General features: G+C 56.3%; 2 protein-coding genes and 1 long non-coding RNA gene across 3 annotated transcripts in view; 2 read left to right on the top strand and 1 right to left on the bottom strand.

Annotated features, from left to right (window-relative positions):
• The window catches only part of EIF2B3 (eukaryotic translation initiation factor 2B subunit gamma), a 94,541-nt gene extending 81,829 nt beyond the window's left edge, over window positions 1-12,712 (top strand). Inside the window, exons 11-12 of the mRNA XM_068691365.1 lie at window positions 1,769-1,872; window positions 12,496-12,712. Of these exons, the coding sequence (XP_068547466.1) occupies window positions 1,769-1,872; window positions 12,496-12,548 (157 nt within the window). The 3' untranslated portion in view covers window positions 12,549-12,712. The remainder of the gene's footprint in view (window positions 1-1,768; window positions 1,873-12,495) is intronic.
• Window positions 12,713-12,747: 35 nt separating this feature from the next.
• LOC137860746 (uncharacterized) lies at window positions 12,748-13,932 on the bottom strand. The gene is made up of 2 exons (XR_011099157.1): window positions 13,762-13,932; window positions 12,748-13,647 (listed from the first exon to the last, which is right to left on the bottom strand). It is a non-coding gene; the product is annotated as an uncharacterized lncRNA (long non-coding RNA).
• A 1,645-nt stretch (window positions 13,933-15,577) lies between these two features.
• KIF2C (kinesin family member 2C) overlaps window positions 15,578-22,195 on the top strand; it is a 77,348-nt gene continuing 70,730 nt past the window's right edge. Inside the window, exon 1 of the mRNA XM_068691360.1 lies at window positions 15,578-15,583. The gene's annotated coding sequence lies outside the window, so the exon portion shown is untranslated. The remainder of the gene's footprint in view (window positions 15,584-22,195) is intronic.

The raw sequence follows: 22,195 nt of genomic DNA on the forward strand, positions 1-22,195 counted from the left end.
AAGGCAGGCAGGGGTCTGCTGTGTATCCTTGCCGCTTTTTATCTTATTACCGTGTTAGTAAAAACCTTGCCAAGGCAACCTGAGCTGGTTGCTCGTAGCGTAATTGCTCGCCTTGCCTCCTTGTAGGTCGGAGGAGGGGGAGTTTGAAGCGGGTTAAAAGAATGATTGTTCAGAGGGGACAGTCTGCTCAAGGGGAGCCGTAACTGCTAACCACCGTGGCTGAGGTCCGCTTTTATTGCTTTTACTCCTGCAGAATTAATGCCGTGTTTGTGAGGCAGATGGTTCCTGCTCTGGCTCACACGAGCGACAGGATTGTTGGATGTTTAATGGCAAGCTCTCCCTACTAGATAAGGGGGATGTGTAAGCGGGAAAATACTGGGAATTAATTTCAGGATTGGCAGAGTGAGGATGGAAGCTGCTCCTCTCTCCTGAGGACCATGGCTGGCTGGCTCTCCATTCATTGCAAAATGGAGGCTGAGGGCTATAACCTGGTACCAAAACCCTTCTGTGCTCTTAGTTCAAGCTCCAAGATGCCTCTTCTGTTCCTGAGCCAGCCTGATGGTGTTTTGCTGGTGCAGTGAGCAGTGGGGAGATGTGGGGTGAGGCAGGGAAAGGCTGCGGGTGTCACAGAGAGGTTAAACCGTGGGACCCGCCGTGCAGAACGCCACTGAAACCAAAAACTTCAGAAAGAGATCAGCTATTGCAATGAGGATGGTGAGAATATCCACGGTTGTAACTATAATTAACAGAAATGTTGGGGAAGAGATGTAAAATACCAAGGTACAGCACAGCATGAACGTGGGGGCACAGACTCCCTCCATCTCGGTGTGTTGTGTGTTTCTCTTACACCTTCCTCCCAAGCAGCTGGTTTGGGTGTGTGTTAGACTCGGTGTATTGAGGCGTTTCTTAGCTGGATGCCTTCACACTGTGTGTCCTCCAGTGATTTCTACCTCTCTCTGCACACGTAAAAATGAGGAAACAAATCATCTGCAGGCACAGACCAATGTAGTAACTCACTCAGCGTCTCAGTAGAGGAGTTATGGAGCTAACACTTGAACTCTGAACTTCTTCCCTAACGAGATGATCAGATCAGCAGATCTGAAAGCTGGTTACCACCAGTTCAAAAACATTTTGGGAGAAGGTTCCTTTAGCTAAAGCTCCAGCCTATGTAAATTTCAGATTTTGGTGTCAACTGGCAGAGTAGTTCCAGAGCTGCAGTGTGGGTCTCATGGGTTTGGTACTGCTGAGTAATTGTGGTTGCTTGGACGTGAGATGAATAAAGCCATCCAGTTAAGGTATTGATCTGCCCTTTCTGACCATCCCTTCTTAGTGCCTGGCAATCTGGAACGTATGAAACTTCTCAGCAGAGTTCACAGGGAAGGACTGGGCTGCTTCTCCTCTTTTTAACTGGGGAACTGAGAGAAAAGTGACCTGTGCAGTCACTCGTACTGTCCGTGGAAAGTACAAGACCTGATCCATGTCCCAGTTCCTGTCTGTGAAATCCTCTGGCAGGGCTTCCTCTGCTAAGGAAACGTACAGGAAAACTGTTCTAACAGGAGGTAAAGCTGCAAACCCCTTTTTTGCAAACCTACTCTGGCAGCTGGGTGTGAGGATCAGGATGAGAGTAGTGGAGTTTTTGAGAAAAGAGCATGACTGAACCTACTTACAGAATTGTGTCACAGCCTTTTTCAGTGTTCTGTTGGATTCCTTTGTTTTGTACCTGTCATTTTTAATCATTTTCTTGCCTTACCTTGTGCTTGCATTGTAGGTGCTGTCTTCAGGGCAGTGTTATTTGTCATAATGCCGTGATAGAGAAGGGTGCAGACATCAAAGACTGTTTAATTGGAAGCGATCAGAGACTGGAAACCAAAGGTAAGTAGAGGAGCTGTATGTACAGTGCATTTATAATTACTTTTTAGAATTTCCTCATCCAGATTTTCTTCCTGTTTCTTCATAAAGTGCCAGTGAACAGTGGCAGCTCTGCAGAGTGCTGTCCTATAATATTGTTTTTTCATGGAAAGTACAGTTTCTTGGCACAAGAGCAGTTCAGGGACTTGCTCCTCAGGAGTTGGCAGGAGAACTTTGTTGTTATTCTGCAGAACAAGATTGGGTGCTGAGGCAGTCTTTTCCCAGAGACCACAATTAGATCATCTCCAAGTTGCCCTCAGCAGAAGGAGCTGTTATTTTGACTAATCCTCTGTGTGAGCGTCAGGGGTGGCGCAGTCAAATTATTGATCAGACAGACACCCTTCTCTTTGTGCTGGCAACCCGGGCTGGCTGTCAGCGTGCTCCCATTCAGCCTGCTCCAAGCAGCAGCTCAAGGTGCAGCAGCACACTGGGAGCTGCTCTGCTCGGTACTAAAAATAAGGGCGGCAGCGCTCGGCTCTGCCTTAGTGAAATGAAATGTTACGTTGGGGTTTCAGAGAGGTTACAACTATGTGGCCCTAATTTTGGGCAAACTTAGGCCGTCCAATCAAGCTGTGAGTGGTGAGGGCTTGGTAACCGCCTGAGTGGAACTGTTGATTTCCTGCCCGAAGAGATAATGGGCAGGAAATGGCTGTCTCAGTGACTGCATCCCAAGCAGAGGGCTTTTTAATGAATATTTATGGTTGGGGTTTGGCAGATCCCTGCTCTAGGGTGTGGACTGAGGACAAAAGTGAGTTCCTTTGCAGGCTCCATGTGAAGCTGTTTAGTCAGATCAGGATTTGTTTGCTTGCTTTGTCTTTATAGTATATGGGTGGTTTCCCAATTGTGAGTGTCCTCACACGGAGCAGGGTTTGCTCTTAATGTCGTATGCCATAACCTATTGTCAGCTGTCCATATGGAAATTTGTCCTTTAATTTGAAACTAGGAGTAAAAGAGACCCTCAGAAACAAAGCTGCCATCCTGGAATTGGGTCACATACTGCAGGAAATACCCAGCGAGTGTGCTTTGCCCTGTGGTCTTGGTCCCTATGTACCACGATCTCTGCCTGCCCATATCTTTGCCCAGCACATCGCTCTGAATCGGTGGGTTTTGTGGGTTCGTTGCCTGCCTACCCCTGAAGATTTTCACTATTCGTGGTGCTCCATCTGTGCCTTCCCCTGAGCATGAGCCAACAGGAGAGCTGGATCAGGTCACGCTTGGTTGTTACCCTCCAGTTTGAACTATGAGGAAACAGGGTGCAGATTTAGCGAGTATCTCAGGAAGTAAGACTGTGCTCAATTTCTTCCGCAGATCATTTTAGACAGAAGCATCACGCTTTGACCTCACTCACGTCTGTTTCGGTAGTTTCTTCCAGGGTGCAGACCCTAGTCTGGTTGATCTTGGTATGGAAATCACCCTTTCTTCATGATCATCCTCATCTGAACAGTTCCCAGGGTCTGTCAACATCTTAGGAGGGAGAGGAACGGGGCTGGAAGCTGTGGTTCATTTGTCTGTTCTTTTAGGGCCACGTGCTCACCTCTCCAAAGCTTAAATCCACTCCTCAGTGAGTCTGTGGACCCTTCAGTTCAACTGTCCAGGAGCGTATGATTGACGTTAGCACAGACGTTGGGGTGGATTATGAATACACCACTATGCTGAGCAAGAAAAAATAATGCAGCCTCAGTTCGTTCCCCTGCCTCAGTTTCCTAACCGGTCTGGAATTTCTTTGGGCTGGGGGTCAGGTTCTCCTCGGTGGTCTGGGATTTGTCTGTGAAGTTCATGACTTATTTCCTGAACTGTGGAGTTTTTCCAGCCCAGCATGTCTCTTCTGACCTTGCCTGGTCCCGCAGTAAACTGGGCCCTCTTTTTTTGCTGTGAAAGCATGCCACGACTTCCTTTCCCCTGCCCAAGACTTCCCGTATCTCGTGCCAAGCTTTTGGTGTGGCCCTGGAAGTCTGTTTCCATATTCCCCCTTTCATCAAGACTTTGGCTGTGTTGTTCTGTTTGGTAACTTTTCCTTCTTCAAGCCCTAGCCTTCACAGCCAGGTTACAAAAAAAACTACTTCTCTTGGGTCGCAGCCACCTTTTGTTGCGAGCTGATCGCACCTCGGCAGACGTAAGCGGTAGCAGCTGGCTGTTGACCCCAGTCTGGGAGCTACACGCTAGAAACCACCTCAGCAAAGCTGCACACACCTTCCCAGAAACATGAAAGAAGGAAAAAAAAAATGCAGTTCCTTATTCCGGAGCATCGGCCAGGATTTGTCAAAGGTACAGAGCTCCCCGCACCATCCTGCTCAGCCCGGAGCTGGGTTTGCCGCAGGACCGGCTGTTTGCTCCCAGTGAGCCCTGCTCGGGGCACAAGAGCTCTTTGAGCCACTGACCTCCTTTCAGAAAGCGAAACTCCAGTTCCACGGAAGGAGGATGGCAGAAGAACAGCTACCACAAATGGTAGGCAAACGTAACTCAAACCAGCTCTCATCCTTTTTCCTTCTGCGGAAGAGGCAGGGGCATGTTTAGGGTGGTCCAAATGGTGCAGCTGGGAGTAATGGGATTGAATTAAGCACAATTTAGGTTGGATATCTGGAACATGTTCCTAACGATGTGGTCTGGTCGGCTGTGGGATAATCTCCCCGGGGACCTGGTGGGAGACCTCATCACTCAATAACGGGCTTGGCAAAGCTCTGGACACCTAAATAGAAGGAGCGCTCCAGCCCTGGTTTTTGGGGTAGATCAGATGCAGCTTGTTTCAGACCAAAAAGAAAGTTAGAGACAGAGGGGGCCAGGTGGCTGTCAGCAGTGGCTTCAGGCCCCGTCACAGCATTGGCCAGACACGGTACTTTTTAAGTGCCTCTGCTAAAATTGTGTTAGGGAGTTTTATAAAATTTCTGTGTTTGCAACCGGTGCCTCCCGAGAGTCGTGCTGTTCTCTTCCTACTGCTTTTATTGCCATGCGAAGGAAGCATCCGCTTCACTTCCTCTTTGATACTTCAATTTAGGAAATTTGCTAGCGGAGAATTAACAGGCAGGCTTTGTGAAAGCTCCTTCACCCAGGTAACAGTTAGAAAAACATGTTGGTACCTAGGAAAAGGGAGGTAATTATTAAAGGGATAGGAAATGACAGGCAGCAGTTCTGAAAGGGCTTAATTGCACAAAGCATTCAATCACTGCCCCTGAGACAGTTATTACGATTACGCTCCAGCCTTCCTGATGAAGCCGTTTTTAAAGAGGAGCTCAAAAGCAGCTTGCCCTCGTTGGAAAGGGCTCGGGAGAGGGAGTGCTGGTGATGGGCCAGCCGAGGAGTCAGACGAGCCCCGGAGTCAGCGAGTACAATTCCCAAAGGAGTCATTAGGGCAGATCCAGCAGGGAGCACGTTGTACATCTGGTATAGGTTAGTCAGGAAGAGGCGTACCCAATAAATTGGCCTAACCTTTCTTCAAAGGCACACGGAGAACAGAGATGGTAAAGACACACACATAGGATGTAACCGGCAAAACCAACACGGAGCTCCCCGCCTCAGCCCTCACCGGCACCTCTGCTGTCCGTGGGGCTGGGACATTTTATGTGCATTGGATATTAAGGAGCCGGTGTCATCTGGGGACAGCTTGAGTCATTACACACCCAAAAAGGGCATTACAGCAGCGTTGTTGCCACAAAGGGTATTTTCAGAGAAGGAAAAATCACCAGGATTCGGGCTGCTGATGTAATCTTAGCTTGGCACCCTGGTACATGCTTAGAGGAGCATTACCTCCGTGACCGGGATGTAGGCTAAGGCTGCGCTGTGCCTGTTCCTATACATTTTTAATGCAACCATATATTTTTATTTTCTGTGGTGCCCTGACACAGACAGCACGCAGAACGTACTGCTGAGTGCCTGCTGAGCGTGGGGTTGTTCCATATTTTTCATTTTCCTGTCTTTTTCCAGTGCGAGTCTGAAACCTTAATTACTGTACGCTATGCAAGAAATAAGATCCTTTCTGTGGCCTTTCTGCAACATTTGTCATCTTAGTGCTTCGCAGCTGTTAACAACCTCATTTTCATCTCCTCAGCATGAGCGTGGTTGCGTTTTCCTCCTATTTTGCAGAGACCTGAGAGGCGGGGAGATGCTGATTGTGCCTGTTCGTTCTGACTGCCCAACTTAGTGCCCACGTTGCAGGTTACATGTGGCACTCCCTGACTGTTACAGACAGGACATTTTAGCCTTAATGGTTGGAGGGAGGCTTCAGTCCACTGAAAAGAAAAAAAAAAAATGGTTTTATGGGATCATGTTGGCCCTTGCATGGATCGTTCACAGCGCCAGGAACTTGAACTCCATTATACAGCTTCAGCTGCTCCAGCTGATGGGAACTGACAGTAGTGGGTCACCCTGAGCTGGGTCCGGAGCAGGGCAAGAGGAACTTTGCCAGGAGGTTTCACAAATGTTCAAGGGGTGTCGACAGCCCTGAGATTCACTCCTGGTGCTGGGGGGAGAAGGCTGTAGTTACTGCAGGCTTTACTGCTCCTGCCCCCAGCGTCAGCCCTGGGACTACATCACCTCTTTCCTATCCGATCCTGACTCCTGTGCCACAGCTCCCTGCTAGGGCTTTGTCTGAGCACCGCTCTCATCCCTTTCCCAGTCTTTTCTTTGTTTTTTTCCCTCTAACCTTAATCCCACAGAGATTTTTATTCTCCTCTTTCACTTTGTTATACCCGGACACCCACCTGCCTCCTCCTCCGGTCTGACCGTGGATGCCATTCCCAGTTCCCTTCCCTAGCAGTCCCATGCTCCATTTCCCACCTGGCACTCGCCCCCTGACTGCTTGCAGTCTGCCTGCATCCTTTTTCGACCTCTCTCATGCCCATGCAGGATCCCTCTGGATACCAGAGGGAAGCGGTTCGGTGCTGAGCGCTGCACTGGTCCAGGGAGCAGGGCCACGAGCGGGGGAAGCCCTGCGTCGTGCCTGCACTTCCACAGGCACTTGGTGCAAACTCTCTGGAGCTTTTAGCTGCTCTCCTGAGAACATGTGCAAATGGAGATTTTTTCCAGAGGCTTATCACGTAGCCAAAAGCGTGTGGTTTCTCACAAGAACAGAAAAAGGCACATATCCAGTAAGGACTGGCTCCCGTTTCCGATCATTTTCCAAATCCCGTTCCAAGCTTGGAGCCCTAGGACTTCTCAATGAAACAGAGTGAGATTGTTTTATTTTAATGAGGGCCAAAGAGCGCATTTTTCTCTAATATCATCCTCGGAAGGCAGGTACGGCTTATGAAGCCTCTACACATGAATGGGCGGCTGCTTGCGGGGATGCCTCAGCCCAGCTGAGACTGAGCAGGACAGGGCCAGGGAGGAAGCGATGGGCTTTCCGATGCTCTTGCTGCGTTCAGGCAGGACCTGAACGAGCAGGATCCGCTATTGCAGGATGCTGAGTACCTCCTGGTGAGGTCTTGGGGAACTGAAAACCTTTAACACGACACGAGGTCGGGAGCAGAACGCACGCTGCGGTGCAGATGGGAGTTACGAAAGCTTGCGAAGAACAGACGCAGACTAAACAGTGCACACGTGTGTCGTGCTCTGGGGTGCAAGACGAGCTGGAAAGGAGGAATGGTGTAAATCCGCAGGGAAACCAGGAGGTCCGAGTGACTTGTTCCCTAAAGCACTTTAACTGCTGAACGTCCCTGACAGAGATATCAGCTGGCAGGTACTTCCCTTGAAGGAGTCTTTTGCATCAAGCGACACATTTCGAGTTGCTGCTTTCCAAGCTGTATAAAAATGGTTTATGAGTTCTGGCCTTAGCGGTGGCAGAAAACTTCCCCGGAACATCCATCCAGCGGTGCTGCGTCCTCCCCTCGGCCGGGGAGGTTGAGGCTTTCCCGAGCCAGCGGGTGAAAGGAATTGCCACCCTCGCACACGCTGCGAGGCCTCCCCAGAAGGCAGCAGTTCGTAGCCTCGTGGAAATATTTGTACATGTACAGAGAAAATAACCGCTTGTGCTCTGCTAGAGCCCGGCCACGTGAAAGAGCCAGGAAGAGCACCCCAATGGGTGCCCGAGAAAGGAAGGGGACCTCGACTGGTGTCCTGCACGGCAGGCAGCAGTCTCCAGGCAGATCACGAAATTGCTGCCGTCCTGGGGGGAAGCGTGGATGGAGTCTGTCAGAGTGACATTGCTGAGATCCCCGGGGAGCACGTCCATCACCATAACCCAGGCCCCTTCTTAAAGGGCTGCTGGGACCCTGCCATTGGGCACCCCAATCCCTGGCGATCCCCTAAGTTCAGCGTGGCTGGGGAGAGAGCAGGCCTTGACAGGAAAGCCCCAGTGCTCCCTAAACACCGACAGCTCGGCCCCCATCACCTGCTTCCCTTCGTTATCTCTACGTGTAATTTAAAACACCCTCCAGCCTCCCAGAGCCCAGCTTCAGCTGCTTCCCATCCCCTGAAGCCCCTCCAGTTCCTCTCCCCCCGCAACCTGGCCGCTTTTCCCGGGCCGAGCATCACTGCAGAGACAAGTTGCTCTTCTCTCCCACTTCTCTGATCCTTTCTGTCCTGGGTGAGTGTGGTAGGAGCCACCCACGGCGTGTTTTCGTGCATGCGTTTGTGCAGCCACCCCACCCCCCCCCCACCCCGTTTTTTAAGTTAAACTATCTCTTGCTTTAAAGAGAGCAAATACACAGCAGTGGCTTTCATCACTGCTGTATAATAGAGCAGTAATTCTGTGCCAGGGACTGTTTTCTATTTTATTTTAAAGGGTTTATAAAACAGTGTATGTAATTGAGTGAGTAAACTGAACGTTTTCTGGAGCCCCTGAGGGCTGGAACTTCGTGGTGGTCCTGGGCCTAGGCCCTAACCTTTTTTTTTTTTTTTTTTTCCTTTTTTTTTTTCCCTCCCTTTCCCCTCCTTCCCCTCCTCCTTTACAACCCGGCGTTGCCACCAGCAGCAGCAGCGATCTGTCTGGGGCTAATTGAGCAAACAACAAGGAGATGCTTTCAGGGGGCTTTTCAAGGAAGGCTCCGGCATCCCCTCGCTGCGAGCGGCCTGGCAGGAACCTGCCAGCCGGGCCGGGGAGGGCCCGCGGCCCCCCCCAGGCCTGGTGCTAGGCTTTGCGCTTGGGCTCTGCAGTCATTTCCGCCCCGCTGTTTATTTGCCTTGCAATTTTGGGTTTAGCCGAAAGCACCGAGGGCTCTGCCGCTGCTCCCCGGCTCTCCCCGCGGCCCTGCACAGGGCTCCGGAGGGGCTCGCGGACGGTTTGTGTAAACACACGGCCTCCCGAGCAGGGACGAGCACACAACCCCTGACAGCTTTTTTGATTTACGCTCAGGAAAAGCTCCGCGGCCGCTCGGTTCAAGCACCCGGGCTGACTTGGGGCCGGGCTGCGTCAGCAAGTTGAATCAAAGTGCTAATCAGGAGGCTGGATGTGTTGATCAGCTCTGGATTCGCTTAGCACCAGATGCTCCCAATCTGAGAAGATCTCGTTGAACATGATTTAAGGTTGCCGGGTCCAACTCGGAGGCTTTCTCAAAGTCCTTTCTCTAATCCCTCTTCTTTCTCCGCGGGCTGAATGCATCTGTAACCCTGCCAGTGTCAGATAAAAGGCAGCCTGGTAAGAAATCCCTAATGGGGAGCTGGGGAAGGAGAAGGGAGCTGAACGGCGAAGCATGTGAGGTGCTTCTCCCTCCTCCCCCCGGAGTTTCAGGCAGAGTTTCTGCATGAACTGAGCTTGCTGCTACCAGCCAGAGCCACCGGCAACTGGCAGCCACGGCTGATAATGAAACGCTCCCCGCAGCCCGGCTCCCTTTGGCACACCCGGCGGAGTCTGAACTCCCTTCCCTCCGCGAGGAGGGCTTTGGGAAGGGAAGAGGGAAGCGGGGTGAATCCTTATCTCCCCATCGCATCCCCCTGGGCTGCGGAATCGGGCTTTGTTTCTAGCAAAAACCATTCCCTTTATCGCTTAAAAAAAAAAAAAAAAAAAAAACACCTTTCTTGTGGATTCGAGGCAGGCACATTCATGCGTTTCCTTGCGGCCCCTACGAGGAGAAGGGAGGTTGGGGATTTCGTTCTGCCAGGCAGCAGCGACACGCCGGGTGTGCTGCGTGTGCTGGCGGCGGGGATCAAGGCAGGATGGATGGGATGGGATGGGATGGGATGGATGGGATGGGAGATGAGGGAGCACAGGCTCTGCTTTCCCCTGGGGCTTTGGCAGGCTGCATAAACTCTCGAAGCTCCTTGCTGCCTCAGTTTCCCCGCCTGGCAAACGGGAATGCTCTTACTCACCCACTCTTGAAAAGCATTTTTAGCTAATCAGATGGAAAACGGGAGATATCGGAAGGAGGCTGCAAGCGTGTCAGTGCAAAATACAAATAGTTCGTACCCGCTCTGCAACAAAAAATGTGACAGGGCCCGGCCCAGCCCCGCACGGTGCAGGATGCTGACACGAAGCGAGGAGCTCCTTGTTAAAAGGTATTGCTACAGATCACCTATATATAGAACCGTAAATCCACACGGCGCTTCACAGGCCCAGCTGAAGGCATGTTTCATCTGCGGAGGCATCACGTAATTACTCCCGCTGGATGCTGGCCAGAGGCTTATTCACATCACAGAAATCAACACGATAGGTAGTCTGCTTGGAGGAGGTTCAGGAATGGAGTCACAGGAGTTGCTACAGGGCCTGTTGGAGATATATTGGGAAAGTTGTTGGGGGTGAGGAATGTTACGGCAAGAAGCGCTGCAGGTTGGATTGGAGGTACCTTGGCAAAGCTGTGTGAGGTCCAGGACGGGAGGAGAGAGGAGCTGAAGGCTGGACTTGGGGCTATTGGCAGGGCTGTGCTGGAGATGCTGTGTGGTGCTACCTACATCACGCTTGCACCTGGCACACACATCCAGTCCCTCGTTCCCCTGCGCCCTGCATCCACCTCTGCTCGTCCTGCTCCAAGGGCTGGAGATCAGGCTCCAAGCTCCAGCCTCGAGCTCCGAGATGTTTACTTGAGGCTGCAGGGCTGTCAGTTGTCACTAAATACCCTGAGTAGGGAATAAATGACTCCACCTGATGCTGGCAGTGAGGAGCAGCTCCTCGTTCTTACTTTCTGCCTCCACGAAGGGTCTCTGAAGGGCGGTCACGCAGCTCGCCCTGCGCCATCCTCCAGGCTGAGGAGGATCCACATGGTTGCGGGGCCAGGGCTGGAGCAGGAATTACCTCGCCACAGCCCAAATGCACCTTGAAGCTGACAGAGCAGCGTTTAATCAGACTTCTTCTGGAGTGATGGTTTGCGTGGTGCAAAGGTAATGCCTTAAAACCAAGAGAAGCCTCACGTTGGCTCGGCCACTTCGGGGATTGCCAGGAATTTCTTTATGCAGCCGAGGGTAGCATGGCTGTTGTTTTGCAGCCGTCTTGCAAAATCTGCTCCCCCGAGGGGAGGAGTTTTTAGGTGGGTAAATAAAACACAACCAGTTCTTTCCATCACCCTTGGCTGCCTCCCCCCCCCGCTGCCGTGGAGGATGCTGGAGACAGCACAGCCTCCTTCGAGCGCCTCGCACGCCTGGTGGGTTATGTCAGGCACCCCGGATATGCGAGCCTGTTGTTATTCCTGGGGAGAAAGGGGAGAAAAAAGGGTGTGAGGAGAGCCTCGGGGCACGGTTCAAACCACCTGAACTCCTCCTGAATCGGTGGCCAACCCAGAGCCATTTGGATTCCCCCCTCAGGGGCGGTGCCCCGAGGACACCCACTTGGAGCACTCAGGCATTGTGTCAGGCGCTGAGGCCACATACTTGGTTTTTTAGGCACTGGGCTTTGAGTTTTGTGTTTTTATTATTTTGGCTTGAGATCCCTTATTCGCAGTCCTTCCCTGACAAGCTGCTTTTGCATTTTAAACGGGAGGCTCTTTCAGTACAGGGCATTAACAGCGCTGGGGCAGGGACTGGCACGTTAATGTGTCCTCCGAGCCTGTGCCGAGCTCCTGGGAACAGGCAGGAGTGACCTTGTCCAAGCTGCCCTGCCACCAAATATGCTCCATGGGAGCCTGAGGTGACAGCGGTGCTCAGAGACCTTGCTTCATCTCAGCACTCAGGGAGAGGGTCCATCCGGATTTTTGGAATCCAAGAGGGAGAAATCAAGTTAAAATTAAATTTACGTTGGGATTGCTGAGAGAGGGTTTTGTCCCATCTCGGTGGTGGCCCCTCTGATGCTGAGCAGCCCCTCTCCTTCCAGCCCCGGGGCAGTTTGGGGGCACACCGCACTCTTTAGGGCCGGGGAGGATTGCTGGTCTTTAATTCTGTGTCAGGTCTCCGTGCTGGATGGCGACGGCTCTTTGCTTGGACCTGGAGGTACACCTGTCAGCGGCAGCTGGGACTTTTGTCGGGCCTCTGCTGCTCGGTGGTGACACACACACGCGGAAAGTCTCATCAGAGAAACCTCCTGATGTTTAGTCAGTTGTTTAGGCTTCTGCCATGTGTGTGGGATCGTGTCTGCAAGACGCCGGAGACCAAAAAAGGGCAGCAAATCTGTGTTCGAGTTCCCTAGAATCTGCTTTTCTCATTTGTTTTCAAGATGCAGATTTGAAAAATGCGGAGTCTGAAGCGCTGCTCTAAAACTCAATTCCTCTTCTTTTCCTCCCTCTCTCTTTTCAGCCAAACATGTTAATGAAGTCATTGTGGGCACCGAGCAGCTGATGGAGATATAACCCAAGTAGGTTTTAAAGATGATTTTTATGGAAGCGAGCAGCAGAACCAGATGTTCAGCATCGTAAGATCATCCGTACGGATCCCTGCTGGCACGGCTCGCCCCGGCGCTGCTCCTTCCCCGTTGGGCTTTGTATTTATGTCTTAATAAAGAAGTATTTACAGAGCCGTGTGTGCGCCCGGCCCTCCCCCCTCATTGAGATGCACGCGGGTTTGTGCCGGGTCCGCTCGGGCCCCGCGGACGCCCTGTGCTTTCCCTGCAGAAGGGCGAGCGGGGACCACACAGCCCGTGCCCACACCGAGTCCCCACGGCCCCACGCCGTCCCCGATGCCACGCTGGGGATGCTGCTCCTGCTCCTCTCCGGCACAGGGAATCGCAGCTTCATCGGCCTCCTCCTCCTCCTCCTCTCTCACAGCCCAAAGCTCGGAGATGTTTAAGCCCTGTCGGTGATGCAGCTGAGGAGTTTGGCACTCGTTTCCTCCAGGGCTGAGCTGGAAATCCTGCCCAAAAGCATTGCGAGGGGGCCGGAGGGATGGAGGAGCGGGGAGCAGGGCAGGAGCAGTGGGTGCCATCTGCGTTATCCCGGTGGTTTTGGGACCCCAGGAGGTGTGTTCCCATGTCTGGATGATTTGGGGATGGCCGGGCGTGTGTGAGATGAGTCGAGAGCACTAATGCGAAACGCACAGCCCTGTGGTCAGGGGTTGTGCCAGGATTGTAAAGCACCTGGATGGGATTGAAACACAAGCTGTTCTTGAACGTTTAGGAATTGGACACGAGTTCCTACCTAAAAGCTGTTTATTGGAACCTGGTAGGATTCAACGGGACATTTATCTGAGGCTGGCAGCTTGACATCCCGAGGTGCTTACAGCAACTGGCTGGAATGAGATTTCATTAACTGCAGTGATAAATTTTAAACGTGTGCTTCGTGGGCACCGCTGTCCCCGGAGGAAAATTACAGTTTCCTAGCTAATTTGACAGAAGAGAGATTATAATCCAGACGTTCCCGGCGTTTCATAAACAAAAAGCCCTGCTTTAAAGGACCAGATTGGAATGGAAAGCGTGGCTGGGGATGAGCCGCTGGCTTCGAGGCCTTTTACAAGCTGCAGGAAAAAAAAAAAAAGGAAAAAAAAAAAAGAACCGTGCAGTTCAGCTCAGGCTTTGTGCTAAAGGTTTTACCTCGCGTATGTGTGCAAACATGTTCCTCAGCTACAAACCCTTTTTCATCCAAGGATCGCGGAGGCCTTACAAAGGTTGTCGTGTCTCTGCGAGGGAAGGGAGAGCAGCATCCATCCCGGCTGTGTAGGGACAGAGCAGGGTGCAGCTCGGTCACCTCGCTCAGCATTTATCCAGTGGCCAAGCCAGCAGGAGCAGCACACAGGTGCTTTGACTCCTGATCCCTTTGCTTACACACAACCCTTTTTTCTTTTTAAAGACCCATCCTAACTTCTGGGAAGTCGGCATCCCATAACAGCCACAGCTTTACCTCCTTGTGCCTTAATTACCAGTTAACATCTCGCCTCGGTCCTTTTGTTCAGCTCATTTAGGAGGAGGGCGGGGGGCTCTTCTCTCTGTCGGTTAGAATTTAGCATTAATTTAGTGTTCCCTGACACTTGAAAACCTGGCCGGGATTTGAGGCGTTTTCTTTTCCTTTTTGCCTTTTACGACCTGCAGGTGTTTGGTGTGAGATAAAAGTAGATCCCAAAGTGAGATTTCACAGCACAAATTATCAAAGTGAAGATTCACTCTTGATGTAGTCTACGTGTGTGGCAGTAATTATGAAAAAATAATTCGGGATAATAGGGCCTTCAGGAATCCCAAGGCGGGCACTGGGTTAACCCTTCCTCACCTCCGCCGGGCTCCGGGCCGCTGCCATCCTCAGGTGAGCAGGGGATGGGCCGGGAAGCCCTACAAACCCACGGGGATTTGGGGTGATCTCGGAAATCCCTGTCTGTTCCCGGGTAGCTGAGGAGGTGACGTGGGTCCTAAATCACACAGGGCTTCCTGAAGCTCTGGCTGTGCTCGCTGCCCACCAACCTGGAGGATCCTTCATCTCCTCACCCCGCTGCTCTGCCAAACCCCACCAGGAGAAGGCTGCAGCTCCTGCATCCCAAAAAGATGGCCCTGAAAGCTCCCTGGCAGACGGACGGCTGGGGTACATCACCACCCTTCGGATTTTCCCGGTGGGACCTCCTCATCCCAAGAGGCCACAAATTTCTCTATAAAATCCTGCAGGTCCTGCAAACATCAGGATTTTCGGGAGGAGCCTTGTGGCCTCGGAGCCCACACCTGCAGCGAGGGCCGGCGGCTGGCTCCAGTCCCTGCCTGTCCTCTGTGCGGGGAGGTTTCCGTCCCCGACTGTCGTGGCCGAGGGTTTCATCCCCTCCTTCCCAGCCTGGCTGTGCAGGGCTTTTGCTCCCTCTCAGCGGGGTTTGGTGACCCGCTGCCGGGTACCGAGCACAGCACCAGGGGCTCTGCTGGCTCCTCACCCGAGGGCGAAACCCCCTGGGTACCAAGCGGGGCCGTTCTCAGGGGGGTTAATTCAGGGGTGTGGAAGTTCCCCGAGGCTCCAGCCCACACCAAGCACCCCGGGAGCCGTGGCCGAGGCTCGCTGGGTCCCGTCCATTTTCACTCCGTCCCCCCGGGAGCCAAGGTCCGCAGCCGCGGCCGTGCCGCCCAGACGGGGCCGGCAGACGGGAACTTCCTCCCGGGCCCTATGGACAGACATTTTATATACCTTAAAATGCACCTGTATATAAATAGGGAAAGCGAGGGTATGGGAGAGCTCGAGTCTAAATAAACTTGTATGTTTAAGGCTTTTAAAATGCTAATGCTGAATTTCAGGGGAGCTGGGGGGGGGATGGAAAGCAAGGGGGTGGTTGGACCGAGCACCGAGACAGCTGATGGGCTTGGATCGGCGCCTTTACAATTCAAGGAAAATGGGATAGTTTGGGGAGGAAAAAGGGATTTTCTTGTTTTTGTTTTTAGTGGAAAATAAAAAGAAGCTGCCTTCTTATTTGCCTCCCTCCCCCACCGCCGGAGCAGCGAGCGACTGGTGTTGTATGCATAAGCTATTCCTTTGTGCACCATCTAAATGGTTAATTGTGTTTGAGGAAGATGTACGGGCGAATGGGGGGACCACCCAGCAAGAGACAGACAAGAAAGAGCGATCTCTGAAATGTTTAACCAGAGAGAGAGCAAAGTTGTTTAAAAATATTTAATTTACAACATTCCACACTGCTGATTATAAATTGGCCGTCCAAAAACACTGCTGCGTGCGGGGAGGGATCCAGGCAGCATGAAACAAATTCTTGTGATTGTTTTTCCTATCTTCCTCCGGCCTTTCCTCGGGGAGTTTCACCCTGCGGCGGGACCCGGGGGGCCGGGGGGCAGGAACCGAGGCGAGCGCCGTGGTCCCTGTGGGGCTGGTGGTGGCACCTGCACGGGGCCGGGGTGCGGAGACCTCGGGCACCAAGGGGACGGAGGGGATGGAGGGGACAGCAGTGCTGCTGCATGGGGAAGGGCACTTTTGGGGTGGCCGGCTGGTGAAACGTGGCCACACGCCTTGCAAAAACCCCGGCTGTTCCTCCCTCGTGCCTTGTTTTCACGCCAGGGTGTCCCCAAATGGTTTATTGGGGGAACGCCGTGCTGGTGGCTGGGGGGGGGACCTGGGGAGCTGAATCCATCCAGGCTGTGCCGCCCCCAGGATGTCCCCAGCACGGTGACACTGCCCGGCTGTGTCACGCAGCCGCTGCTGGTGGCGATGGGACGGAGCCAGGGCCTGGGCCCTCGCGGGGTAATTGAGCAAGAGCAGCAGCATCTCCTCCCCGCTGCGGCCCTTCGGTGCCGGGGCCTGCAGGAGGGCAGCCGGCTGCCTCTGCAGCCACGGGGGGCTTCCAGGGGCCGAGCTGCAGTTTGGGACGTGTCCCCGGAGGGGACAATCAGGACAGCTCCCCATCACCTGGGGATGGCAGAACAAGGGGAGCGAGAGGAGCAGGGACCCAAAAGCGGTGGCTGATTTTTTTCAGCTAGCAGAAACCCGACTGCTTTCACATCCCTGCTGCCCCGGTACCCAAGCTGGGGAAGGGCAGGGTCTCTCCTGCTGCTGCTGGCAAAAAGGGGGCAGAGGCAGGGCCGTGGGGCTCCGAACAGGGACTGCTCCGTTCCCCAACCCCTACCCGGCCTCTCCAGCCACCTGGGCGCTTCCTCGCATGCACCGAGCGCCCGCTAAACCCCGAGAAACCGGGGTGGGTTTGGCCGCTCGCCCCGGTGGCGAGCTCGGCTCTCGGTGGCTGAACCTCCCCGGGCCCTGCCAGCCCCAGCCGGTGCCGGGAGCGGAGACAAAAGCTCTTGTGTCCTCCTGCCAGCAGCCGGCCCCGCCGGACGGCCGCCCGCCCTATTAAACCGTGCCCGCTTCCCATGCGGCGGGGGCGCCGGGCAGGCTGGACAGCCCCGGGACCCCTGCCCCGTCCTCCCCGAAACTGTGGGACCCCACAGCCGGTGGCTGGCACCGCTCACGGGGGGTCCCCGGCCCCTTTCCAGCTGGGGCAGGACGAGACCTGGTGGCCGTGGGCGCATCCCCACTGCCCGACCCTCCTGTGCCCCAGCCCGGGGCGCGGGGCCGGTGTCACATCCACTTAGAGGGCTCCGAAAATGCCTGGAGCTGACACCTTGTTAAATACCCACCAGGGGTCACAGTTCCTGGGTTTCTTTTTCCTGCTTTTTTTTTCCCCTTCGCCCCTGCTGCGACGTTTCGGTTGGCAGGAACTCCCCCGCGCTATTAGGTATCTTTCGGGGAACAAGAAACCGAGATCACTTACAAATTAATTTGGAGTTAAACCTACAGAAAATGAGAAACATGCTGCTTTGCAGGAGAGAGCGCTTGGCCAGCGATCAAGAAAAATACATCAAAACCCGCCTGGTTCGGGGCGTTCGGAGGTGGCCGGGGAAGGGGGCTGCGCTCTCAAGGTAGCCCTCAGCCGCTTTCGGGCGCGCTTTAATGGGGCCGCGGCCTTTCCTCCCAATTAAAACCATAGCAAACAAACAAAAAGGGAGAACCTGCTCCCCGGCGTGCAGGGGGATGCGGGGAAGGCCGGGGGCTGCTCGCCCCAACCCCGCTGCCTTTGCTGGTGGGGTTTGGGGCCAAATGGCTCCTGCCTGGGCTGCGTTAGGACGGGCTCATCCACGGTGCGCCCACGTCCCGGCGCCTTCCACCAGATTTTCCCCATCACCACCTCCACGGGGCCGGAGCCGTGCACCCACACTTCCCCCAGGCAGGTCCCCAAGGGGGATCCCCACATCCCCTGCCCCACTGCGGCTCATTGGGGTGGATGCTGGGGACCCCGCGACGCCCGGGGCTGGCACAGGGGTGGGTCGAGGCGCTGCCGGAGGGCGCAGGGCTCGCATTGTGTCTGCGGCGCGAGCGGCTGTGCCGGGAGGGGGCCGGGGGGAGGCCGGGGCGGGCGGAAGAGCAGTGATAAGATAAAAGGTCTGCGTTCCCATGCCGAGGAGCCCGGGGGGGTTGGGGGGGGGGGGGAGAGCGCGGGGCGAGCGCCGAGGCCACCCAGGTTTCAAGCGCTCGGCCTCGGCGCCTGACCCCGGCACATTCAGAGAGCACTTCCTAAATTTGTCTCCTGTGTTCCTGACTCACAAGCAATTTCCTCACCCATAAAACGGCGTCGGCATGAAAGGACCGGCCGGGACACCAATTACTTGTCACCGTTTTACCACCCCGCTGCTCACCGGTTCGCAGCCCCTGGCGGTGCCCGGCCAGGATCTGCCCCCCCACCCCACAGCATCCCTCTGCCCCCTGCGTGGGGACACGGGGACAGCCGGGGTCCCCTGTGCCATAGGGAGGTGTCACAGGGCACGAGGATCCATGGTGCCTGGCACCTGGTGGTGTCCCCAAGCAGAGGTGCCCTGGAGTGCCTTTCCCAGCCCAGCCTTCGATCGGGGCCATGTCACCTCTCGGTCCCCACCCTGGTGTCCCTGTGGCATTAGGGATGCTCCTGTGTGGCTGCATGGAATGCAGCAGAGCCCCAAAATCCCCCCCTGGGGCATGCATGGGCTTTGGGCTCGCTCCCCTGGGGCTGAGCAGGCACAGCCGTGTCCTCACCCCGACGTGGCTGTAGGGTGCACGGCCCCTCACCCTCCAGGCGCCTCCGTGTCCGTCCCTGTCCCCTCTCCCTGTCCCTCTGTGCCCTCCCCAGGTCCCTGGTGCCACCGCTGGCACTGGAAGATTCCTGCCTGCACCGGGGGGGTGAGGGAGGGCTGGTGGAGAGGGGAGGGTGGCCTGGGGGTCCTGGGACCCCTGGGAGCCCCCCTTTAATGGCTCAGGAGCATGCAGGAGCTGTGCTTCATGCCCAATCCTCTCCAGCCACCCCCAGCAGCCCCCAGTGGCTCCCAGCAGCTCCCAGTCACCCCCAGCAGCCCCCAGCCTCCCCCAGTTGCCCTCCCCGCAGCGATCAGCCCAGGGGACTTGGTGCCGGCAGCGGGGCTCGAGGCTCGCCCAGGGCCCAGGCAGCGCTACCAGCGGCCGCCGCGCCACGTCGGCTGCTAAACGGGTTTTATGGTGGGATTTAGGGACTTTTCTGCCGGGTAATTGATTTGCCCAGGCAGTAAAAGATCAAGGCCGGCGCTCAGGCGGTGGCTCCCGGCATCTGCCCGCCGCGCGGGGCCGGGCGCAGGCGTTGGGGCGCGGGGACCCGATGGGGCGAGCGCTGCGGCCCTGGCCGGGAGCCCCCTTGCAGCCCCCCCCCCCCCCCATCCTTTCCCAGCCCCGCATCCTCGCACCCCCTCCCCAACCCCAGCACAAAACAGCCCCCAAAGGAGACAAAAGGGGCTGTTTGGGGACCTGCCACCTGCTAGTCCCCATCCTACAATACCGCAGTAAAGAGGCACCAAACAAAGGCCTTAAAATCCTAAAGGGGCCCATTCATTAGGGTGACAAAGGGGGAAAGAACTACATTATCATAATTAATCCCGGTGCTGGCGGTGGGTGGCAGGGCCCTCTGTCTTCCAAGGTGGTGTGGGGACGGCCGGTGTCACCACGTCCACACGCTATTGTGCGCCGTGGCCTCGCGGGGCTGCGGGGGGGGTTAAGCTCTGTAAACACCGCGGGACCCCCCCGGGGGTGCCGGGGATGCCGTGTGTCCCCCGGCCTGTCCCCTCCCCGGCCGGGGCCGCCTGCCCGCTTGCTGTGGTCCCCCAAAACCTTGGGGCGAGGTGCACCTGCCCCTGGGACCGCGGGGATTTGGGAAAGGCTCGGGTCCCACTGGATGTGCTGGCCCTGTCCCCGTCACCATGTGCCATGGCAGGGACCCCCTCGCTCCCACCCCGGGGCTTTCCCTCGAGGATGGGGCTCCATCCCCTCCCCACTGACACCACAGCCCTCTCTGTGGGGACCTGGGGGGCTCTGACTTGAGGACCCACCTCTGTCCCCCTCCTCTTTGCCCTGGGGTCCCCCACCAATGCTGCCTGGGGGAAACCAAGGCACGGCGTGGCACACAGAGGTGCCCGGGGGTTTAGGGGCTATGAGTGCCCCACCTCTAACCCCACTGTTCCTTCTGCATCCCCTTTTGGGATATGGCATCCCTTTGGGGACATGGCATCCCTTGGGAACATGGCATCTCTTTGGGAACATGGCATCCCTTGGGGACGAGGCATCCCTTTGGGAATACGGGATCCTTTTGGGACGTGGCATCCCTTTGGGGATATGGCATCCCTTTGGGAATATGGGATCCTTTTGGGACCTGGCATCTCTTTGGGAACACGACATCCCTTTGGGAACACGGCACCCTTTTGGGACACACCATCCCTTGGGGACACCCCATCATGGCACCGGGTGCCACGTGGAGCGCTCCAGGGGCTCCCCAACACCTCCTCCACCCCCGGCCACCCTACCCGAGGGCAGCAAAGCCCCGGGGCCCCCGGGACCCCGCTCCCGGCTGGGGCCGGCGGCCAGGCGGGCTGTGCCGGCGCTTCTCCGAGCACCATCTGGTTTCCAACTAACAAACGCCCGGTGCTGGCTCCCGGCAGAGGACTTGCTGCTGCTGCTGCTGCCGCGGCTGTTTACAGCGTGCTGAGGCTCTGGCACGGCCCCGCTGAGTCCCCTTCGGCTTTTCCCCCAGCTGCACGGCCCTGCAAAGCCCCAGCTCCGCGCCCCTGCCCCTGCCCGACCTCCGTTTCCCCCCAGGGCCCCGTTGTTGAGCCGGGGCTGCCCGTCCCCGGGGTGTCCTCGGGGCTTTTCCCGTCCCGTCTGCGTGTTGGGGTGGGATGCGCAATATGGGGGCCGCGTGGGGTCCCCAACCCGTTTCCTCCTCTCTGGGTGCTGGCTGGGTGGCGTGGTGCCCCCAATCCCATCCCTGCACCCCAAAAAGCTCCCGACGCATCCCTGGGGCAGGCCTGGGGGGTGTCCCCAAAGCGGGGGGGACGAAGCCCTGGGCCCCCACCCCGGGTTGGGGCTCCCCCAGCCGCCGGTGCCGCGGAGCCACCGCGCAGGGTGGGGGCTGCGCGGAGCCATTTGCCTTTAATTGAATTTATTTGTTACAACCCCAAACAATGTAAAGCAGGCTTCTCCCAGGCTCCAGCTGCCTGGCTGCCCATTAAAATACCATCTAGAACAGCAAATCCCCCCTCCCGCCTTGATATAAAACAGCCGGTCAGCACCGAGCGGCAGGCGAAGCCTCCCCAAGCCTTTCCCCGCGCGCCCTCCCGCTCCCCCGGGGCCGCTGTCCCATGGGGGCTCCGTGCCCGGCCCCAAATCCCCTCCCAGGGTGGCCCTGGGGGACACGAGGGGGACCCCAGAACCCTGGGGCTATCCCACCCATGGGCGTTTTCAATCCCGCTGGTGGCCTTGTGCTTGGGGTTGGCGTCCCCAATCCCGGGGGCGTTTGGGGTGCCCGCACCGGCCCCACACCGTGATGCTCGGGGGCTGGGGGCCAGGCAGGGGAGCTTGGCGTTGGCACGGGTGAGCCGGGATGGGGTTGGGACAGCATCCCGGGGGGCTCGGTGGGCGTCCCAAGGGTCCCCAACCAGGAGGGTGGCAGGGAGCGGAGCTCGGGGGGACGCGGCGGTGCCATGGGGCTGGAGGAGCTGTTTCAGACGAGGTTTATGGGGTGCAGCAGCTGCCCGGCAGTAGGACGGGGCATGGGGGGGCTGCTGACAGCAATCAGGCCCCAGAAGTGCTGAATGGCCGCTTCCCTTCTGGATTTGGGGTGACGCCAGATGCTCCGGGCCTGTCATGGGATGGGGGAGAAACCCTTCACGCACCGCCCGGGGAGCTCAGCGGGGCTGCGGCCGGGGGCTGCCCGAGGAACACAGGTTATTTTTTGGGGGGGTTTCACCCTATTTTAGGGGATGGCGGGGTGAGCCCCGCTGTTACCAGCCACCCCAAGGAGGGTTGGGGGGTGATGGGTGGGAGCAGCACTGGGTCTGCCCAGCAAAGACCCGAGGAGGGTGTGGGATGAGGAGAGGTCCCATAAAGCTGGGGCGAAATCCTAATTACCCCACAAATTAGTGCTGCTGTTTACCCTTCGCCCCCCTGCCCCGTGGATGTGGGGTGCCCATGTGTCTGTGTCCCCCCGGCTTGGCTGCTCGTGGCAGGGGATGTGGGCACCCCAAAAAGTGTGGCCTGTCCCTGTGGGCCCCCCC

Source organism: Anas acuta, chromosome 8, assembly GCF_963932015.1.
Source record: "Anas acuta chromosome 8, bAnaAcu1.1, whole genome shotgun sequence".
Taxonomy (NCBI): domain Eukaryota; kingdom Metazoa; phylum Chordata; class Aves; order Anseriformes; family Anatidae; genus Anas; species Anas acuta.